The following is a 23516-nucleotide window of genomic DNA, read 5'->3' on the forward strand; positions in this document are numbered from 1 at the left end:
AATAAAGTTATTGTTTTTCTGATCAGGAAAAAAGAGGCAAATCCTAGGTTGATTTGATGGATTCTTCTCTTACAAGAATTTAATCTCGAGATCAAGGATAAAAAAGGAAGTGAGAACCTAGTAGTTGATCATTTGAGTCGAATTCCCTTCTCAAAAAACTACACACTTCTTAAAGATGACTTCCTAGATGAAAATCTTTTGTCAACTCAGACAGTTTACCCATGGTTTGCAGATATGGTAAATTACCTCGCTACAAGTATTGTATCATCTAACTTATCATGTTCTAAAAAGGAAAAGCTCAAAAGAGACTCACGATATTATATTTGGGATGATTTATACCTATGGAAACACTGTTCCAATCAGGTAATTCGACAATGTGTCGCACAAATTGAGGTACAATCTATCCTTTCTTTTTGTCATTCTTATGCTTGTGGAAGGCATTTCGATCCTAAACGCACCGCACATAAGGTACTTGAGTGTAGATTGTTTTGGCCACACATATTTCGTGACGCTTATTTATTTTACAAAACTTGCGAGAGTTGTAAAAAAGTGGGGAATTTAATACGAAAGTGTGAGATGCCCTAACACCTATACATGTATGTGAAATTTTTGATGTGTGAGGCATCAATTTTATGGGACCGTTTGTTTCATCATTTAATATTGTTTACATTATTCTTGTTGTAGATTACGTATCTAAATGGGTTGAAGCTAAACCTTCCTGACATGCCGGTGCTAAAACTGTAGTGGATTTTCTAATGAACTCATTAATCAGTGATCGAGGAACTCATTTCTGCAACAAGGTAATTGATACTCTACTAAAAAAGTATGAGGTGACACATCGTGTGGCCACGGCTTATGACCCACAAACAAACAGTCTAGTGGAAGTTTCGAACTGTGAAATAAAGTCGATTCTGGAAAAGGCTGTGAAACCCAATAAGAGAGCCTGGAGCTTACGTTTAAACGATGCATTGTGGGCATAATGTACTGCTTACAAGGGACCCATAGGAATGTCCTATTACCAAGTCATATTCGGTAAACTGTGTCACCTTTTAGTGGAGTTAGAACATAAGGCATTTTGGGCAGTAAAAAGATGCAACATGGAGTTGAACGCCGCAGGTAATTATCAAAAATTAGACATTCAAGAACTCAAAGAGATTCGGCGAGACGCATATAAAAATATCCAAATTTATAAAGACAAAACCAAGGCGTTTCATGACCAGAAAATATCTCGCAAACAATTTTCAGTTGCCCAGAAAGTGTTACTTTACGATCCTACACTGAGAATTTTTTTGGATAAGCTTCGAACCAAATGGCTTGGTCCTTTTGTTATTACTAAAATATTTCCTTATAGTGCAGTTGAACTTAATAGTGAGGAATCCGGGAAATGTTTTAAAGTCAATGGTCAAAGGTTAAAACCCTTTTACGAGAACTTTCAAGTGCACGTGATGGAAGGATTATTTTTTGAGGAGCCGAATGATTAAATTTTCTAGGTCGTCGAGCTAACGACGTTAAAAAAAATGCTTTATGGGAGGCAACCCACATTTATTTTTATTTATTTTATTTTATTTTGAATTCTAGTTTAGTTTAAGAATTAAATAAAATATTATTTTAATACATTTGACCATGCTGTTTTTCAAGAGCAACCACCTTCAACGATAGACGAGCGACTTTATCGTATTGAAACTCGTCTTGAAATAAAGGAAGCCAACATCCCAAACATCCTTACCGTTCTACAAAGCGATCACTTTCATCGCTTTCCGGCCCATTAAATATAAACGGGGAGTACGCTTTCTCCATTTATATTATTCTTTTTACACATTGTGGGCAATATGAGCTAAGTAGGGGGAATTTTAGATCATGTCATACTTTCTTTTTGCATGTGTTTTACAATGAATAATTTCTTAATTCGTTTCGGAAATAAACCTCTAATTCTTATATTTAGTTTATTTAAATAAGTGGGTGAATCATGAATAACTATTACTAGCTTGATCAATGAATATTTTATAGAATTGAAAATGTGAGGCCTTAGTCAATATTTCATGAAAATTGTTGGTCTTGTTGAACTTGCCTAATGAAAGTACTCGTTAAAATAAATAAACAGTTTGGTTAAGAGTGAAGATTCAGAAATGTGACCAAGTTGAGTAACCAGAATGAGGTGCTTGGGTTGTCATCTCATTTCGCGCCAAAAGGTTTGGTGACGAGCTGAAGCTTGTAACACTCCTCTAATAGAGCTGCCTTGAGAAATAAATCAATTAGGGACATGTAAAACTAAGTAACTGGATGAGGTGCTTAAGTTGTCATCTCATTTCGCGTCAAAAGGTTTGATTATGTCTCGAATTCATTAAAAATAAAAAAGTAAATAAAGAAAACGTGCCGGGTTGAGTAACCGAGGTGAGATGCTTAGGTTGTCATCTCACTTCGCGTCAAAAGATTGACTACATTTGAAAAAAAAACGCACCAAAAAATAAAAAAATTGTATATAGATATAAATAAAAGCATATGTTGAGTATGGCCGTTTTGTATGTTTGATTGAGCCTAAATTTAGTAAAATAGTTGATTTTGACATACTGTTTAAGATTTTATAAAATGTTTATTGATTGAGTTTAGCAATTTTTTGTTTTTGATTCACCTAATTGTTTGATATATGCTTAACTAGGAAAGGGAGTTTTGATTTTGAAAGGGATTAACAAATTATTTTTAGTAGATATCATGTTTGAGGACAAGCATTGCCTAAGTAGGGGGAATTTGATTGCAAGATAAATTTGTATTTTCAATATATTTATTTTTGGCTAATTATAAAATAAAATGTTATCAAATTTAGATTTTTCTTATCAAGAATGAAGTTGGTGTACTGAATTCAAACTCTTACAAAAAAAGAGAGCTAAATTTGAACAAAAAGCAAAGAGAAGGACTTGATTGAAAGATTAAAGATTCAAAGATGATTGGATAAAGATTGAAGGGTTGAAATTTTTTTTAATAGTGGTTGGATAATGATTGAAGGATTTTTTATGTTGTTACAACTCTTTAATTAGTTTAAATTCTAGTTTAAATTTGATTTGTAAAATTTAAATTATTTAGTGATAATATTTAGAATTATTTAGTGATAATATTTAGGAAAAATCTAGCTAAATTTTAGCATTATAAATGTGTATAAATACCTAATGGCTACAATCAATTGAACACACTTGATTTTAGATTTGAATTTAATAAATTCTTTTCTTTTTTCTTTCCTTTCTCGTGTCAATTCGTGTTCATTCATTTTTTTAATTTCAGCATTTTTTTTGTTTAATTACCTTCCATGTTAATTTCCTTTTCCACTTTCCATAATTCCATTTAAACCATTTACTATGATTCTTTTCATGATTAACTAAATCGTTTTTTAGGTTTAACCCAGAAATTGCTCTAATAAAACAATCGTGAGATACGAGTCCGCTCAAAAAACCTCTCAATGCAGTATTTTTTATCTCTCCGGTATATGGGATAGTACAAATTCGTCCCTTAAAGTTGATCCAACTTCGATTCAAAAAGTGCACGTTGGGTTGGAGTTGTTTGGCGTACAGTTGGGAAGACGAATCGACCGTGCTGTGTTCTAATTCTCACGAAAAAATTGGCATGTCTAGATGGGAAAGCCAGTTGGATTCTGTCAAGGGAGATAAATATTGAATTTAAACGACGCATGCCGTTGAGAACGTTGATTCGAATTGGGCTTTTCAGAGTGCAAGGCTGTCAAAATCTTAAATTGTGAACACGTGCATAGCAATTAGAAATTTGGCAAGACTCGTTTTGCAGGTCGTACCGGGATTGACTACTTAAGGAAAAGTTGGTTATCGGGACTTTATTGGTCGCTATAACCAGCTAATTGCTTGGAAGTGAAAATCTATTTTAAGGATCGATTCAAGATTGGAGTACACCGATGCTAAGGCTAAGCTTAAAAAATATTTTATTTATCCATTTATTTTATTTTCTTAAATTTATTTATTTTTCGCATTTTTGAATCTGTTTTATTTTATTTTTTGTATTTTTTTCTGTATTTATCTTAACCAATTTACACCCCCATTTTTTTTTATTTTCAGCATTTCTACACATAGGTCGTAGACACAACTGTGACCGCGACATCGATTTTGGTCACAAAAAAAGGCGAAATTAGATAGTCAGTCCCTATGGATTCAACCTTACTGCTTTATACTGCTAATTACTGTTATTTTGTTATAGGAATTTATATTTTGTGGTTTCGACGCCCATCAGTCTAACTAAAATCTAAAACATCCATGCCCATTGACATCAGCTTATAACAACGGTAAGATTAATTTTCAAAAAATAAAATTTATTATTAAATAACATAAAATTTTTATTTCGTACTTAATATTAATTAAGATAACAAACAATTCTATAATATAAATTCAACACTTATAATATTTTGTGCTATAAATTCTAGCACTTAACTTTTTAGATTATCAAACAACATTTATTAATGTATTTAATTTTATTAATAATTTTAAAATAATAAATAAAAACAAATAATTTATTAATTAATTAAATTTACATATTTTTTTAAATAATCTTATTAAAGAAATTGTTGTAGTTTACTTTTTTTATCTAGTACGGACAGACTTTATGGTACGAAAAGATCTTTTGCAAGAGGGTTGGCTAGAGGTTTCTAGTAAAAACATTACCCCCGCTCAGTTCATAATGACAATATTTCAATTTTTTTAATTCAATTGATCATATCTATTCTTTTTGATAGAATACTTAAAACTACTTATAGCCCTTCTCCAACTTATAAATAAGAGGACAATACTTATATCAATCGAACTAAAACCCAATCTATATTTAAAATTACATATTTAAAAGTACATCATTCTTTAGATCTACATAATCTAAGAATAATAAAATAAAAATATTATTGTTTAAAATTACAAGAATATCTTAATCCAGGAAATATTCAAATTATCAACTCAAATTTATATAAAATCCAAATAAAATTTTAACTTTTATAGTATTTGTTTACCAAATGGTGGTTGATGAGTACTCCAAAATTTGGATGGATGATAACAATACGTGTCAGCTCAAGAGAAACCACTATATGACACGTTTCATATTGACAGCTTGATAATAGTAACTGTCTTCTGCCTGGAACAATCCTCAATGGCTATCGCCGATTACCACTCACTCCTACCGGTTTAACAAGTCATTCTTATCCCCTTTCATTTAATACCTATATATAATGCCCCCTTCTCGCCTTAAACAAAAGAGAGGCGCCGCCTCCACCACCGTCGTAACATTTCCTCCGCTAACCTCTCTTAACTAATACCATTCTCTTATCAATGGCTTGTACAAGGAAAGATATTGATCGGATTAAAGGTCCATGGAGTCCAGAAGAAGATGAGGCTTTAAAGCGTCTGGTTCAAACCTACGGTTCCAGGAACTGGTCTTTGGTAAGTAAATCGATACCGGGTCGATCTGGAAAGTCTTGTAGGCTACGGTGGTGCAACCAGCTTTCCCCTGATGTTGAACACCGACCCTTCACTCCCGAGGAAGACGATACCATAGCCCGAGCCCATACTCGATTCGGTAACAAATGGGCTACCATTGCTCGATTCCTCAATGGTCGAACCGATAACGCGATTAAGAACCACTGGAACTCTACTCTCAAGCGAAAATGCTCTTCGATGACCGATGATATGAACGACGATTCACCTCAGCCGCTTAAAAAGTCAGCTAGTCTCAATACTGGTAATGGTGGACTGGGTCTCTACTTGAACTCGAGAAGTCCTTCAGGATCCGATTTGAGTGATTTGAGTTTGCCCATTGCCTCACCGGTAACAATAACGGGGTCTTTGGTGCCTTCAACTCAAACAGCATCCTCGGCTACTGATCCTCCTACTTTACTCAGCCTCTCGTTACCCGGATCAGATACTAGTGAAATCACTGACTTAGGACCCGTATCCAACTCTTTCCCAAGTTCTACCTTGGTGGCAGAACCAGCAACTGTTCCGGCTCTGAAGTTGCAGATGGAGAAGCAGTTTTTGAACGCTGAGTTATTGGCAGTGATGCAAGAGATGATAAGAAAAGAAGTACGGAAGTACATGAGTGGGAGTGAATCCAATGGGCTTTGTTTTCGAACGGAGGCCATTAGAAAAGCCGTCGTTAAGCGTATCGGGATTAGTAAGATCGAGTGAACAACAAAAATCAGCAGGAAAATAAGTGTTTCGCTTCCGTTTCTTAGCATTTTAGTTTTTTTCCGTTCGTTTAGGTATTTTTAGAGAGAATAATTTTGTTAGTGTACAGAGGGATAAATGTGGGGAAATCAAGAACCCTAAAATTGGAAATTAAGGGAAAAACTCTTTTGTTTTGGATCAGCAGATATTTATATTTTAATTTCCAAAGAATGGGTTAAAAAGAAATTATTAAATTATATTTAAGATGTTGGCAAACTAAAAAAAGAAAAGAACGCAAAATGGGAAAAAGTTTGATTGGTTAACAAATTGCGGAGGGTCGGACAGAAATCAGTTTTGCTTTCATGCCAACACTTCTGTCGGAAACCGTAACCAATAATCCAATATGAGTTTAATGTTTCTGTTTTTGTTCTGCACTTACCTCTTACTTAGTGCTTGCGGTTGACGGAATCTTTTTTCTGATATTGCTGTCGACGGATTTTTTGGGGTTTTTTTTATTTGATAATTTTTAATCCTTTTATTTTTTAAATTTTTAGTTTTTGTATTTTCTAAATTTCGTTAATTTAGTTTTAACCAAACAAATTTAAATTTTTATAAATGTGAAATGTTTGTATTTTAAAGTTGAAACTTTTGGTTAAAAAATTTAAAGATTAAATTGAAGGAATTTATAAATGTGAAGGTTAAATTTATCAAAACATTTATGATTAAGAAAAAATGGATAGAATATGTAAGTATTGGTTTTTTGTTATTAATTTAACGACGGACAAATTCAAACATTAGTGCTCAAGTTGAAAATTTTACTAAAATAGACTTTTTTACATGAATAATATAAAATAAATAACTACCATAATAGAATAAGGGGAATAATATTGACGAAATTAGGCAAAATGTATAGTGAATATTTGGTGCTAACTAGTCAACATCTTTTAATCTTAAAAAAAAAAATTATTTTTTGGGTGCAGTCTGGCCGATTGACAAAATCAGATTGATATGTGATGATCTAAAATATTTAGAGACTTGATATGTAAATTTTCTATTTTGATTGAAAAACTTTTAGGGTGTGGTGCGACACCAAAGTTTAAAAGGGTAAATTGGTTCATAAGCCTTTCTTGTTTATTTCCCTTCAACACAAAAAATAGAGAGGTTTCTTACCAATTAGTCTAAAATATTTATTTTACTAAAAAGTATTTTTGTAAAAAAGTTCATTTTAAAATTATTTTTTGTTCAAATAATTTTTTTTATAAAATTATTTTTCAAAACATTATTCGAAATGAAATAAAATAATTTCAAAAAATATTTCAAAAAATAAATGAAATTTATTTTCAATTGAAATAGACTTTTTTTACAAAAAAAAAATTAGTAGAAAAAACTTTTTGGACTAATTCGTAATAGGCTTCTATTTTTTATGTTGAAAGGAAATAAAAGAAAATAAATAATAAGGGCTTATGAAACAATTTACCCTTTTGAACTTTTGTGTCGCCAAGCTGGCAGCACCCCTAAAAGCTTTTCAATCAAAATGATAAATTTACATATCAGGTCCCTAAATATTTTAGGTCATCACATTTCAATCTGGTACAGCCGACACCAAATGTTCATTGTACATTTTGCCTAGTTTCGTCAATATTATTCCCTTTATCCTATTATGGTATTTATTTTATATTATTCATGTAAAAAAAGCCACAAACAAGAATGCGAACATAGTTAGGTAACCATTTGTATAGTTCACTCTTATTTTTATATATTTTTCTAACCTATCAAAATATAAGAAGATATAAATACCTTTAAAATTATACTTATTTTCCTTTGTATATACTAATTGAATTGAGACCTGATCAGATGGTCGTACCAACTCAATCAATATTTGCGCACCCACGATACGATGAAAACAATCATGCAACAAATTTATTAAAAATTGATATAAAAATAAAATATGGGTCGATTAAAATGATAAAATCAAGATAGCAAAAACTATAAAATCTTAATTTTTTTTAATTGAGTCAATATTTGAATCTAAATTGACTTAATATATATATAAGGATGTTTACACTTTATAAGAAAAAAAATGACATCTTTTTTTTATATAAATAATCATAGTGAGATTTTTAGAGAGAGTTTTCGTCTTTAACAATGTTAAATTTGAACAATTTAACTAAATAAAATTAAAATCGAATCGAAAGAGATAAAATTTAAAATACTACATTAAATTTGATTTAATGTACAACTGTATATATTAATATTATATTTGGTAGGGGTATTATATATTTAGCTTGTTTTATTTTTTTACAAAGGTTTTTCCTCATTTTTTTTAGTTTCAAGTTTAAATTTGTTCTAATTAATTTTATTATATGTCTAACTATTGTAATACATATGTAATAAATAAAATTTTTTTATTATGTTATTATACAAGTAACCAAACGAGACATAAATGTTAATTTCAATTGAATTTAATCTTCACAAATTACTAACATAATTACCAATATAACATTATTTTACATTAACATGTTCTTGTACAAATAACTATATTTATTCAATATAAAAAAAAAGTTAATGTATTTATTTTTTTAAATATACATAATTGAATCAAAATCAGATGATATATATATTTAAACTGCAACCAAAGTTTAAAATTTTATTCCTCCTACTTTTGCAATTTAAAATTCCTATTCTAATCAATATTGTCGATAGTGGTTTTTGTTAAAATTTGTTAATATATTTATTTTCTATTAATCACACAACATGTGGACGAAGCAACTTAATCAACATGTTAAATTGACAAATGTTAACAAAAAAAAAGATATTTATGATTTTAACGATTAAATTAATATTTTTAAATAAAAAATTACAAAACTTAATTTCTAACTTTTTCTTTTTTGAATATAGAAAGTAAATCTCAAATTTTATAGGAACATATTTTAATCTTTCAAAAGTAATTGAAACTTTTACTGTAATAATTTTGCTTCTTATTTTTCGAAAAACCACACCTCCTTAAGTAGGTAGATATATGGAGTCGTCAAGGGATTTACCTGGGATGAGAACAGAATACATCAATTTGAATAAAGTCATAATAGAATCATTGAATATAAACCAATCGACACTGAAAAAGAGGTAATATGTTGAAAGATTATTGAAAAGATGCTGAGGCGTATCTGTCAGGGTCTCCTGCAGTCATGTTATTGATGGTCTTCCATCACAAGCATCAATTTCGTCCCCTCACAAGCATTTGAACTACTTGGCTCATTGATGGTCTTCCATGTCTATCGGCTTCTGTACATTTGATTGCCACCTCCAGTAGACTTTCCAGTTCATTTCTGTCATAATCGTAGCCCATGGCAGGGTCCAGTACCTCTTCAACCCAACATGTTGTTGCAGAAGCACCCATCTTCTTCCCTTTCACCCAAGTTTCTAACCTTTGGTGCCATTTCTCTCCACTGGTTCCAACAACAGGGACACCTACACTTGGGTTCTTCCCTGTCATCATTTCCAGCAACACGATCCCATAGCTATAGATGTCGACTTTGACAGTGATGGGAAGATTGTAAACCCACTCAGGCGCCACGTAACCTCTTGTTCCTCTAATCTTGGAGAAGCCTGAACCTTTAGGACTGTCTTGATTCAGTAGTTTGGATAATCCAAAATCTGACACTTTAGGATGATAGGTGGAATCCAAGAGTATGTTGTGAGGCTTTACATCACAGTGCATAACCCATTCCAAGCACTCTTCATGCAAATAAGCCAGGCCTTTGGCGATGCCCACCGCAATATCCAACCTTTTCTTCCAATCAAGCGAATTAGACATGAGGTTATTTGCTAACGATCCATTTTCCATGTATTCATACACTAAAAAAGCCTATGCTTCCCCTCTGCACAGTATCCCCACATCTCAATCAAGTTCATGTGATTAAGTCTGCCGATTGTGCTTACTTCTGCGAGGAATTCATCCTCTCCTTGATGCGCTTCAATATTAAGTCGTTTAATGGCTGCAATTCGTTGATCCGGTAAAACTCCCTTGTAAACCACCCCACTTCCTCCCCGTCCAATCTCTTCATGAAAACCGCGTGCTGCCTTTTTCAACTCACCGTATGTGAATCTTTTGAACCCAGTTGCAGCCACGAGGTACCTGTTGTTCCAATAGGGTCGGAAGCGTGTAAATTATTGTACTAAAAAATCACACAAAGTTCAATTCCCAGGAAAGAGAGGTGGATCACATGGATCTCTTAAATACCAAGTCTTTCCTTAGACAGAATATCCCTTCTATAGTAATTTAATAGCACAATTAAATACTACTATTATACCCTCAAATATTGAAAGAAAAATAGGACAAGAAAGAACACAAGAGTTTTAACGAGGTTCGGTAAATTATACCTACGTCCTCGGGCACTAACACCAGATGATAACTTTACTATCTCCAAAATATTACAAACAAATAGAATTCCTTAAGAATTCTCAAATGGGAGAAGAGAGAAAACTAAGAGAGAAAGATTGGTTGGGATGGTTGAAATGAGAAATGGTTAGGCCTATTTATAGTTGAGGTTCAGGGACTAACTTGCAAATGGCCTAAAAAATTAGGGACCAAAATTGCAATTATCCCATTCAACTTTAAACAACTTGCCTATCACTTTTTTTCTTTTGGTGCCACTTGCACCTCCCATTTTTGACTTTTCAACAATCTCCACCTTGAAGATTTGATTAGGATAATCACATCTTCACACACTTCCTTCAACTCCCCAAATTCGATAAAGCTATCTTTTGTAGTGCCTCCAAATGCGCTCTCGAGCGTCATACACCTAAAGGTGCTCAAATTCTCAAGATGTTAATCAAGTTCAAACAATGATTAAACTTGATTGTTGTTACCACCTTGGTCATCATATCTGCGGGATTATTTGCTGTCGGAATCTTCTGAAGTAGAATTTTTCCTTTTTCAAAGACTTCCCGCACAAAGTGATATCTTACGTCGATATGCTTGGTTCTTGAATGATAGACTTGATTTTTCGCTAAATGAATAGCACTCTGACTGTCACAATATAGACTAATGTGACTTTGAACAACTCCCAAGTCTTTCAATAATCCATTAAGCCAAATAGCCTCCTTAACAGCTTCTGTAACTGCCATATATTCTGCCTCTGTAGTAGACACAGCTACTGTAGACTGTAAGGTAGACTTCCAACTCACTGGGGCTTTCGCAAGAGTAAACAGATACCCCGTAGTTGAACGACGTTTATCTAAATCACCAGCAAAGTCGGAATCAACATATCCAACTACAAACTGACCAAGTGCTTCATCCTGTTCAAAAATTAAACCAACATCTACGGTTTTTCGAAGATACCATAGAATCCATTTCACAGCTTGCCAATGTCCTTTTCCAGGTTCATGCATATACCTGCTCACAATTCCAACAGCTTGTGAAATGTCAGGCCTCGTACACACCATCGCATACATCAAACTCCCAACTGCATTAGCATATGGGACTTTTTCCATATATTCTCTTTCTTCTTCAGTTTTCGGAGATAATTGAGCATTAAGTTTCAAATGAGAAGCAAGTGGGGTACTTACATGTTTTGTGTTTTCATTTACACCAAAACATTGTAATACCTTTTTCAGATATTGCTTCTGATTCAAACAAAGCTTGCCTCTCTGTCTATCTCTACTTATCTCCATGCCGAGAATCTTCTTGGCCTCACCTAGATCTTTCATCTCGAACTCTTGATTCAACTGAGCCTTCAGCTTATCTATCTCTTTTTGGCTCTTCGAAGCGATTAACATATCATCAACATACAAGAGTAGATAAATGAAAGATCCGTCATGCAGCTTCTGCAAATACACACAATTGTCATATTTGCTTCTTGTGTACTTCTGCCTTCTCATAAAGCTATCAAATCGCTTGTACCACTGCCTCGGGGATTGCTTCAATCCATATAGTGATTTGTTCAGCTTACAAACCCAATTTCTACCACCAGCATCTGTGTATCCTTCGGGCTGAGTCATATAGATCTCCTCTTCTAACTCACCATGCAAGAAATCCGTCTTAACATCAAGTTGAGCTAGCTCCAAATTCAACTGTGCTACCAAGGCCAACAAAATTCTAATGGAGGAATGCTTCACAACAGGGGAAAATACATCATTGTAGTCAATTCCCTCCTTCTGAGCGTAGCCTTTAGCTACCAATCTTGCCTTGTAGCGAATATCCTTCTTGCTAGAAGATCCATCTTTCTTTGCGAATATCCACTTGCATCCGATTGCCCTTTTACCTTTCGGTAATTGCGCCAACTCCCAAGTATTGTTCTTCCGGAGAGACTGCATTTCTTCATCCATGGCGCTTTTCCATTTATCACTTTCTAAGCTTTGCATTGCTTCTTGATAAGTGATAGGAATATCATCAACAACGGGAAGGGCGTAGGCCACCATATCAGTAAATCGAGCAGGTTTACGAATTTCTCTCCGTGGCCTTACAACTGCAACTGGTTCTGGTGTACTTAGTGGTTCTTGGGTCAGAACCTCTTCAACCTCTAATTCCTCCATTGTGGCTGGAGAATTAGACTTATTAACTGGGCAAATCCCCATCTGCTCAAACTCCACCTGTTTTGGAGTACACTCCACCTGCTGTGGAGTATTGCTCGTCTGAATATCTTTATCTGCTACCTTTTTCAATGTGGCAGATTCATCAAAGGTAACATCTCTGCTACAGATCATTTTCTTTGTGCTTAAGCACCAAAGACGAAATCCCTTCACTCCAGAAGTGATTCCCATAAAGAGAGCTTTCTTTGCCCTCGGATCTAACTTTGACTCCTTCACATGGTAATATGCAGTGGTTCCAAACACATGTAAGGAATCATAATCTGTAGCCGGTTTTCCAGACCATACCTCCATAGGAGTTTTTCTTTCTAATGCAGATGATGGCAAACGATTAACAAGATGGCCAGCGTATGTCACAGCCTCAGCCCAAAATTGCTTGCCCAACCCAACATTGGACAACATACATCGAACTTTCTCAAGCAATGTTCGATTCATACGCTCTGCCAATCCATTCTGTTGTGGTGTATCCCTAACTGTGAAGTGTCGAACAATACCATACTCTTGGCATACATCGAAGAACGGATCACTTTTATATTCCCCTCCATTGTCCGTCCTAAGCCGCTTGATTTTCTTGCCAGTCTGGTTTTCGATCATAGTTTTCCATTTAAGAAAAACTCTAAGCACTTCATCATTAGTTCTCATGGTATACACCCAAACTCTTCTGGAAAAGTCATCAACAAAAGTAACAAAGTAGTGTTTTCCTCCCAATGAAGGTGTCTTGGAAGGCCCCCACACATCTGAGTGAACATATTTCAAAATACCTTTTGTATTATGGATAGCAGTACCGAATTTCACTCTCTTTTGCTTTCCCAGAACACAATGCTCACAAAATTTTAATTTGCAAGCCTTTGCACCTTTCAACAATCCTTGCTTTGCCAGAATTTGCAAGGATTTTTCGCTGGCATGTCCCAACTTCATATGCCACAACTGCATTGAGTCCAATTCTTTGTTACCAGAAGCTGTAGCGACTGCTCCAATAACTGTACTACCTTGGTAGTAATACAAGTTATTTTTCCTGATGCCCTTCAATATCACAAGTGCGCCAGATGTCACTTTCAAAATCCCATCTCTCATAGTAACAACTGAACCATTGGATTCCAAGGCTCCCAATGAGATGAGATTTTTCTTCAAATTGGGCACGTACCGAACATCAGTCAGAACTCTGGTTGATCCATCTTGATTCTTTAATTGGATTGAACCTATCCCAACAGTTTTACAGGCATTGTCATTGCCCATATAAACAACTCCTCCATTTAGTTCTACTAAATCAGAGAACCACTCCCGGTTAGGGGACATATGATAGGTACAACCCGAATCCAATATCCACTCATCTGAATGGAACGACGATGATGATGCAACCAGTGATAGTTCAGAGTCACTAGTATCATACTTAGCAACACAAGCATCTACAGCAGCTTTTCCCTTATTCTTCAGCTTTGGACAATTTTTCTTCCAGTGGCCTTTCTCATGACAAAAAGCACATTCATCTTTCCCGAGTCTGGACTTTGACTTTGATCTCCCCTTTTGAGTTTTCTTCCGAGTGTATGAACGATCTCGGACTACTAAAGCTTCTGTATCTCTGATTGAGTTTTTCTGTTTGTCCTTCTTTCTCTGTTCATAACTGTATAAGGCCGCACAGACTTCGCTCAGAGATATATCACTCCTGCCATGAAGTAGAGTAGTTTCTAGGAACTCAAACTCCTCAGGAAGTGACCCCAATAGCATCAAAGCCAAATGTTCATCTTTGAATGTCTCATCCATATTCAGCAAATCAGTGACTAACTGATTAAATTTTGTGATGTGATCATTCATTGTGGTACTTGGGACGTATGTGAAGCGAAACAGTCTTTTCTTCAAGTGGAGCTTATTTTGACTGTTTTTCTTCAAAAAAACTTCTTCAAGTGCCACCCACAACTTATTTGCAGAAGTCTCCTTTGAAAAAGCATACCTCTGCTCTCGAGAAAGGCATGATCGAATTGTGCCACATGCCAACCGATTGATCGCCTTCCAATCTTTCTCCTGTACATCATCTGGTTTCTCTTCATCAATGGCAATGTCTAGACCCTGCTGAAAAAGGGCATCTAAAACCTCACTTTGCCACATACCAAAATGGCCCGTGCCATCAAAGATCTCCACGGCCAATCTTGCATTTGCAATTGTCGGTCTTGTCCACATGGACGATGTTGAAGCTCCTACACCGACCGTTTTCTCCATAATCTTTCAATATACCTAAGGAAATCTTTTCTGATGTGGAAGAACAGTTTAAACTGTAACCACAGAGCATACTACGATTAACCTTCGGCTCTTGATACCACTTGTTGTTCCAATAGGGTCGGAAGCGTGTAAATTATTGTACTAAAAAATCACACAAAGTTCAATTCCCAGGAAAGAGAGGTGGATCACATGGATCTCTTAAATACCAAGTCTTTCCTTAGACAGAATATCCCTTCTATAGTAATTTAATAGCACAATTAAATACTACTATTATACCCTCAAATATTGAAAGAAAAATAGGACAAGAAAGAACACAAGAGTTTTAACGAGGTTCGGTAAATTATACCTACGTCCTCGGCACTAACACCAGATGATAACTTTACTATCTCCAAAATATTACAAACAAATAGAATTCCTTAAGAATTCTCAAATGGGAGAAGAGAGAAAACTAAGAGAGAAAGATTGGTTGGGATGGTTGAAATGAGAAATGGTTAGGCCTATTTATAGTTGAGGTTCAGGGACTAACTTGCAAATGGCCTAAAAAATTAGGGACCAAAATTGCAATTATCCCATTCAACTTTAAACAACTTGCCTATCACTTTTTTTCTTTCGGTGCCACTTGCACCTCCCATTTTGACTTTTCAACAGTACCCTGATGTCATCGTCGATGCATCGGGACTTTCCCCAGTTCTGTACAAGAAAACGAACACCAGAAATACGCACATCAACTCAAGCAATCCAATTATAGAAGCGCACCAAATCAAAATATTCAATGTTTCATATCCTGTTTTCTTAAGATAAAGTCTGTCTAATTGTCTTGTCTGCTTGTTGGAGCAATTTAATTTAAATTCCTGAACAGGTTTGTTGTTGTAAGGGAATGATTTGGGGAGTTTCAAGTAAAGGGTTCCACTGTAGCTATTGTAACGATGACCATTGCGCAATTCCCATTTTGAGTAACAGCGATAGGCACTATCTTCTGGGAAATATCTATATTGAAAAGCTTTACAACATGAATCCAAGCAAACTCTGAGGCACTCCTGGAAGGTGTAATTCCGGAGGTTGTCGTAATGGTAGCCAAAAAAGTTAACATGACGAAGTTGAACAAAGTTGACATCATCATTACATAAAAGCTCAAATTCTGGTTCGCATCCATCGTTCCAATCCGCATGGTTTTTCATCTTGAACCCTGGGGGACAACCACACTTGGGACCCCAACGTGGATCATAGCTACATATACTATTTGGTCCACAGGCTCCATGAATCCTACAGGAGTTAGACATAGCTTGCCATGTCACAAACCAAACCCCCTGTTCTTCGAGACTGTATAATCTAAGGTTACCATCAAAATCAAGGGTTAATCTTCTCCAAGGTCCAATACCAAAATCACTTGATCTGAACTCCATTTTGTCAGAAGATGTAAAATGGCCTGAAGAATCCAACACTGCGGTTCTGCTATAATTGTATCTAGTTCTACCTTGGTGGTAGTCCAAGATGGTTGAATCCGGCCAGTAGATGCTGGATGTGTCGGAACCATTCAAGACAAGACGAAGAACATTATCATCGTCAAACAACAACCTGTATTTTCCTGAAGAATGGTTAGCTCGGCTTTGTGCTGATACTAGCCTTTTGTATTGATTGAGGGGTTGTCCAGGGAGAAGCGTATCAGTTGGTGAATCAAAGCTTTGCCAAAGAGTAAGATTGTCTCGAGTTTGGAGAACGAGATTACCTGAATCAAGGAGATTCAACTGCGACCAAGAGCCATCTATAACTGACTTATTGCTCGTCCAGATTACGGATTCGGTATCGGTTATGATGATTTCATTGGTTTCGAGTATGGACAGCTTTGATCGCTTTCCATTAACAGGCACATCCCGGTTTGCCATCCAAACTAGAGTGTGACTGCCGTCATGGCAAGGCTTGGTGAACCAGATGGAGAAGCAATGAGCGCTTTGGCCGACGGGGTAAAAGCCAGCGGAGAACATGCCGTTACCCGATTTCAAAACATCATCTGGATTCTCCACAGACAGAGACGAACCTTTGCTTAGATATGGAACAGCTGACGATGTTAACCCGAGGAACAGGAACAATATGATAAGCATGGATTTAAAACACTTGGTGGCCATGAATATTTCTTGGCCTGCAAAATTCATGTCATGGACCCAATATTCTCTTCACCAACTTCAGCTTTTTGCACCAATTTACCTGCATCTTCTCAACTTTACCATCGGGAAATCAACTTGTTTGTACCATTTTATTCTCTTCCAAACTCGATCACTAGCGGTGTTTCTTATCAATTCAAAGCCGCGTGTTTTAGGAAAGCTTCCTTTGACATTTCTTGATAGACTTTTTAGCTGTGGAAATTTCACATAATTTGTTATAAAAAGGTGAATGCAAGAACTTTCAAGTGTCATTAGTCAATGTCAGAATGGTTTCTTATTTTTATGTTCGCACCCAGCCCTTTTCCATCCCCTTACGACAAAGAGAGTAGTGTGTTTCATTGAGAATCAATCATCCTGACTTTTACACTTCCAAAAGTCTTCATGCACCATTCACAATGTCTTGCAAAATTACCACGCTGAAAGGTCTATGCTATCTGTACCGATACTTCAGTCAATTCTCAATTTAACTGGCTGAATTTAGTTTAAACAATTTTGTTTATATATAAAGTGTATTATTTAATTAGGGGTGAGTATTTGATCGAATCGAGTGAAATTTTTTTGAGTTAATCGAGTTCATGAATCCTATTTTATCATCTAGCTTGATTTGATATTTTTTCAAATCGAGTCGAGTCGAATTGAATCGAATCGAGTAAAATTGTTTAAGTTAAATTAAAAAACTAAACATGTCAAATTAAAATATTGTTACAGTATAACTAATTTCATATTATAACACATAAATTTAAAATCATATATATTTGAAAACTTTTTTCAAAACAAAATAACAAGAAATTAAGATATTAATATTATAAACTTCTATAATTAATTAATTTAGGTCCCAAAATTATTATTGTAATTTTTTTAAATTTTCTAGAATTCTTATAATTTTATAAAAAATATATATATAAATTTTGAAAATTAAAAATTATTTTGAAATTTTTGTTGAGAGAGAGACCAATTTGTTCATTTTCAAAGTTGATCGAGACCAAAAGAGTATTTACACCAATCTGTTATTTGAATTATTCAAATTGTAAATTTCAATTTGACTCGAAATTGAAACTCGAATTGAGTTATTCGAGTTGACTCGAATAATTTGAATAACTCGATTCGATTAACTTGAAATTTTTAAAAAAATATAAAAACCAAATACATTTATAAAAATCATTAATTTTTTTAGAAAAATTATTAAAATCTTTTAAAATGATAGAAAGTTAATTATAAACAATATTACAATATTTTAAAATAGTTGCAAGCTTCTTGGAATTGTTATCTTTATAATGATATCAATACATAAAATCCAGAAAGAAATTGGGCAAAAAACAATCCCACTGTTGTTGGGCTTTGTTATATATACATATTTTTTATAATTATTCTTTAATTTTTTATTTTTAATAATTGCTAATAATTGATTGAACACAGTTTATGATTGCAATCAATTTTTTTTTAATGTCCAAAAAAGATTTAATCAATAAAAAATGTTAGGACTTAAAGTTGAAAAAAATTAATGACTAAAATGAGAGAAGTGATTTACTTTCACGACATATATTTTTTTTTGTTTAAGATTATAAAATTATCCCGTAATTAAATTGAATCTTGATTATTTTGAAGCCGAGTTGAATGAGATCTCCAAAGAAGAAATAAGTATTCAAGATATCAAATTCTTTATCACTTTTTTTATTAGATGGTTTAATTTGAATGACAGAATCTTTATGTTTTGATTAAAATAATGACTACCAACAAGTATTGGAAGTAATGGTTTGTCACATTATATTTTTAAGAAAAGAATTCATAATTAAAATTTGAAGATGACATGGTTGAATTGAGCAATCACAAATCTCGAAAGAATTAGTCTCTATAAACTCAAATAAAAAAAAAACCCGAAAGTTTTTTCAGCTAAGAAGTCAACATGCCATTGTGTTGAATAGCAGTTAGTTGAGAATTATTGTTATGATACTAACTATTATCAACCTACTAACCTGCTAGTCTGTCAGGTCTTGACCCACACTCAGTATGGGTTTGCATATGCATAGTGTTCGCACATTCGTAGCATAGACGAGCCCAATATGAGGACACGTAATACGTAATATGAGTTTACCTACACGTGGTGCGAACTTTATGTATGCGAACTCACTTCAAGCATACGTGTGTTGATCTTAAAGTAAAGTACGTGTCATCATGCATGGTGATCTACTTAGCGTCTCACAATTATAATATAGTGCTCGTATTATATAAATACACAAAATTAACCAGTAAAATAAACACTAAAAAATTCATATAAATTATTGGTGTCATTTTTAGTTGGTGAAATGTGAGAAGGACCTAAATAATATTGACACAAACACCTTTGGAAACCACAACATTATATGTAATAATCATAAATTTAAGAAACAATTGTTTCAATTTTCATACTCGAAATTACAACAGAATCACACAACTACTTCACCAGCTTAAATACAAATGAAAAATCCCAAGGTAAATATAAGAAAATAAGAACCAATCCAAACGTAAAACAAAAACCCAATACTACAATTATCTGCGCCTGCTTGTGAAATGCATCTTCTCATAATACTGTATAGAGAGAAGAGACAAACAAAGGTGAACCTCATCTTTTCCCCACCGTGCCGGCGGCTTGGAATTTATAATCTTGGGCGGAGCCCAAGGCAAAGGTGAAGCAGCTTGGGGTTTGGAAAGCGGCCAAAGGTAACGGGAGTGGAGACGGCGGAAACCACCGAGAGGTAAAACCACGGATCTAAGCTGTTGGGTTCCACAACCGATGTTAGCCCAGTGCCTGGTACAGATCAACTCCCAAAGACGCTCGTCTCTAGCAGTTTTGAGCCACAGCTTACTAACGCAGGAGGCCATTGCTAAGGTCCTGGCATCAACGTGTTTCAGAACCTCGTACAAAAGGTTTTCATCCAAATTCATGAACCCCCCAGTTTCGGGATCTTCCTTTACTCTCTTCAAATTGGGTTGGGAGGAGGGAGAATCTGGGGAAATTCGTTTCATTGGAAGAAGCAGGAGCCTTCACAGTTGGGGGTATCTTGTTGAGATTTAATGTGAAAAAAGGAAAGGGCATTGGGTGGTGGGGTGGGTGAGGGTGATTGGAGCCGCTTTTGTTGGGTATCAATGAGGACAAACAAGATAAATGGATGTGGTGCTGTACGGTTCCTCTGTTTTCTTTTTCATGTTCGGATAATGAATTCACAACTTTGTCTATTCTGCTTTCCTTTTTTTTTTTCCTGTACAAATCTATTCTGCATTTATGAGTATTTTTTTATTTTTCAAAAAAAATTACAAAATAGTTGTTTAAAAATATTTAAATTAAAAATTAAAAAATTTATGTTTGATGAAATTTAAATTTTTAAAATTCGAAAAATATAAAGCATGAATATTTCAATTAATAAAAATATAAAGAAAAGTTTAAGAGTGCAAGAAATCCTCAAATTTTTTCAAAAATAAGTTATTAAGCCGTGTTTTTTTTTTTGCACTTATTTGGATACTTGAACTTTCAAAATATATCAGAAAAACCCTAAAACCTTTAAAAAAAATTTTAAGCCCCTACTTTTTTCTGCACTCAATTGGGTATTTGAACTTTCAAAATACATAAAAAAGATCCTTAAATTTTTTTCAAAAAAGACAATTAAAAAATTAATAAAATTATAAAAAATTAAAATCAATAAAAGCTATAAATATTATTAAATTTTAATAAAAAATTAAAATATAAAAATTAGAAAAATATAAAAATTGTAAAAAATTATAAAATATATAGAAATATAAAAAATTATAAATTTTATAAAGTCGTAAGAAAATTATTAAAAATATAAATTTCGTAAAAATATTTATAAAAATTATCGTATCAAAAGAAACATTTTATGATTTTTCTATAACTTTTATTAATTTTTTATCATTTTTCGCCACATGTCACGTTGTGTTGTAACACGCGATGTCTCTAATTGAAAAAAATTAGGGGTCATTAATTTTTTTATGATTTTTATAAAATTTTACAAATTTTTTTTTATTTTTTTACGATTTTTATAAAAAATTTCTAATATTTAATAAATTTTAAATTGTTTATATTTTAATTAAAATTTAATAAATTTTCTAAAATTTATTTTTTATTTTTTATAAAAAAATTTCTAATTTTTAATAAGAGCATAGGCTTAATTGCTTTATTGAAAAATTTGAATGCTCTTTTTTTTATGTATTTTGAAAGTTCAAATACTCAACTGAGTGAAAAAAAAGGAGCAAGGGCTTAAATACTTTTTTTAAGAAATTTGAGGGCTTTTTTTTTATGTATTTTGAATGTTCAAGTAGTGCAAAAAAAAGAAGATGAAGACTTTTTACATTAAGCCTATAAAAAATTAAAAACCTTAAAAACTTATAAAAAAATTAAAATTCTAAAAAGTACTTATTTAAAAAAGAAAGTCTCAAATTTCAGAACATAATAAAAAGTGAAGTTGCTCAGGGCTTTCTTGATTGGGATTAGGATTTCTGGCTTTTATTGGGCCTTTATCGTTTATAAGGCTTGGGCTTTTATTTGTTTATTTATATAAAACACGGGTGGGATATGTTTTGAATAAACAATCTTAAAATAAAATTTGATAAAAAGACGATGATTAAAGGTGTTTATGAATCGGATCAGATCGGGTTCAAGTTGGACTTATGCATAATATTAATATTCTTTATGTCTGTCCAAGCTCTGCCCGGCTCAAAATATAAGCTTAAAATTTTGTTCAAGTCCATTTATATTTGTAAATGATTAACTTGAGCCTGTTTTAGAACTACTCATATTATTTTTTAAATTTTTTAAAAATATATATTTATATTATTTTAATTTAATATTTAATAATTTAATATATTACGTGTTTATTAAACTTTTATATATAACCATCTTAACATTTTTTAATATTTATATTATAGTATATATAAAAAAACATAATATAAAATTACTAACTTAAAAACAAGTCGGGTCGAGCCGAGCTCTGGCCTAGAAAGTTCAAACCCGAGTTTAGCTCATATTTTAATAACACCTAATTTCTTTTTTTGCCTAAGCCCATTTTTCAAGCCTAATAATTTTATCAAAATCCTCTTAAATTTCAGACAGACCTTCGAGCTTGAACAATTAACCTGACTCATGAACAGGTCTAGCAATGATGAGTGTTGACACCATTTTTTGGATGAAAACGGGGTCGACTTAGGTTTTGAAAAATGAAATCGAATGTAGGAGTCGCCACCAATCTTTTTTTGATGAGGTGTGATCGGGTCACCTCGAAAAGTGGTTGTTTTTAATAAACGATTTAATTTTTATTAAAACAACGATTTTGGTCTACGAAATTCAGAAAAATAGGTTCGGGAGTCGGTTACACACGAGGAAGGATTAGCACCCTCGATACGCCCAAAATTGGTACCTAGTTGATTACTTAATGTCTTGGTGTCGAAAATTGAGAACTTTAAAGAAATTTAAAATACGATCCTAAAAAACACTTGAATGACATGGATTAAGATTTAAGAGGATATTTGGCTATTTGGTCAAACGAGAAATCGAAACCTAGTACATTAGAGCACATTTTCTCGAATTTCCAAACGCAAAACATTGCCTTACTTCGAAATTTTAAAAGGATATTTGACTATTTGATAGAACGAGAAAAAACGAAATCCAGCACATTAGGGCATGTTTTCTCGAATCTCCAAACGCAAAACATTGGCTTTATTATTTTTTTAAAAAAATCCTCATCTCGAGAAAACGACATGTCATATCCAATGCATTTGGACACAACGTATCGAATTCCCAATACGAGAATACATGCCGAAAAATTTACTTATTTAAAAAGACATTTAATTATCTCAGGTTTAGAAAAGAGATCATGCCCAGTAAGTTAGGACACGAACTTTTCTTAATTCCCGAGATCGTTTAAAAACTTGAGTTTGAAAAGATTCGTGCATTTAGATTTATTGCGAAAATCGAAACCCAGTAAGTTAGGGTACGGCTTTCTCAAATCTAAACACGAAATATTGTTTATTCAAAAAGTCATAATTTATACATTGAACGAAGACAATTTAACGCAAAATAGTAAAAATAAAACACGATGTTAATATAATGAATTCGGTAATGTAAGTACGAATAATACGAACGATCATTAAAAATGAAATAAATAAATATAAAAGACAAGTGAATCATGTATACACAATAATAAATAAATAAACAAATAAAAACTAAAGCATCAAAATAGACATGTAAATAAATAAATAAATAAAGAAAATAAAAAAAGATATATATATGTATATATAAAAAATAATGGAAATGTGAAAAATATATGTAAGTTATAAAAGTACGCATGAATGTTACAAAGTATAAAAACGTGTATGCATATATATATAAAAATATACATAGGTATATATA

The 23516-nt window shown here is 33.2% G+C and overlaps 2 protein-coding genes and 1 pseudogene across 2 annotated transcripts; 1 reads left to right on the top strand and 2 right to left on the bottom strand.

The window, feature by feature from the left end:
* The first annotated feature begins 4934 nt into the window (after positions 1-4934).
* LOC121203173 (transcription factor MYB44) lies at positions 4935-6422 on the top strand. The gene has a single exon (XM_041094461.1). The coding sequence runs from the start codon at positions 5325-5327 to the stop codon at positions 6177-6179; it is 855 nt and encodes a 284-aa protein (XP_040950395.1). The 5' UTR covers positions 4935-5324; the 3' UTR covers positions 6180-6422.
* A 2783-nt stretch (positions 6423-9205) lies between these two features.
* On the bottom strand, positions 9206-17059 carry LOC107944234 (putative receptor protein kinase ZmPK1; annotated as a pseudogene).
* Positions 17060-19465: 2406 nt separating this feature from the next.
* Positions 19466-20326, bottom strand: LOC121217887 (F-box protein GID2). Its single transcript, XM_041094462.1, has one exon. It carries the CDS (start codon positions 20120-20122, stop codon positions 19646-19648), a length of 477 nt encoding a protein of 158 aa, XP_040950396.1. The 5' UTR covers positions 20123-20326; the 3' UTR covers positions 19466-19645.
* Between the last annotated feature and the right edge of the window lie 3190 nt (positions 20327-23516).

Source organism: Gossypium hirsutum, chromosome D05, assembly GCF_007990345.1.
Source record: "Gossypium hirsutum isolate 1008001.06 chromosome D05, Gossypium_hirsutum_v2.1, whole genome shotgun sequence".
In the NCBI taxonomy this organism is placed as follows: domain Eukaryota; kingdom Viridiplantae; phylum Streptophyta; class Magnoliopsida; order Malvales; family Malvaceae; genus Gossypium; species Gossypium hirsutum.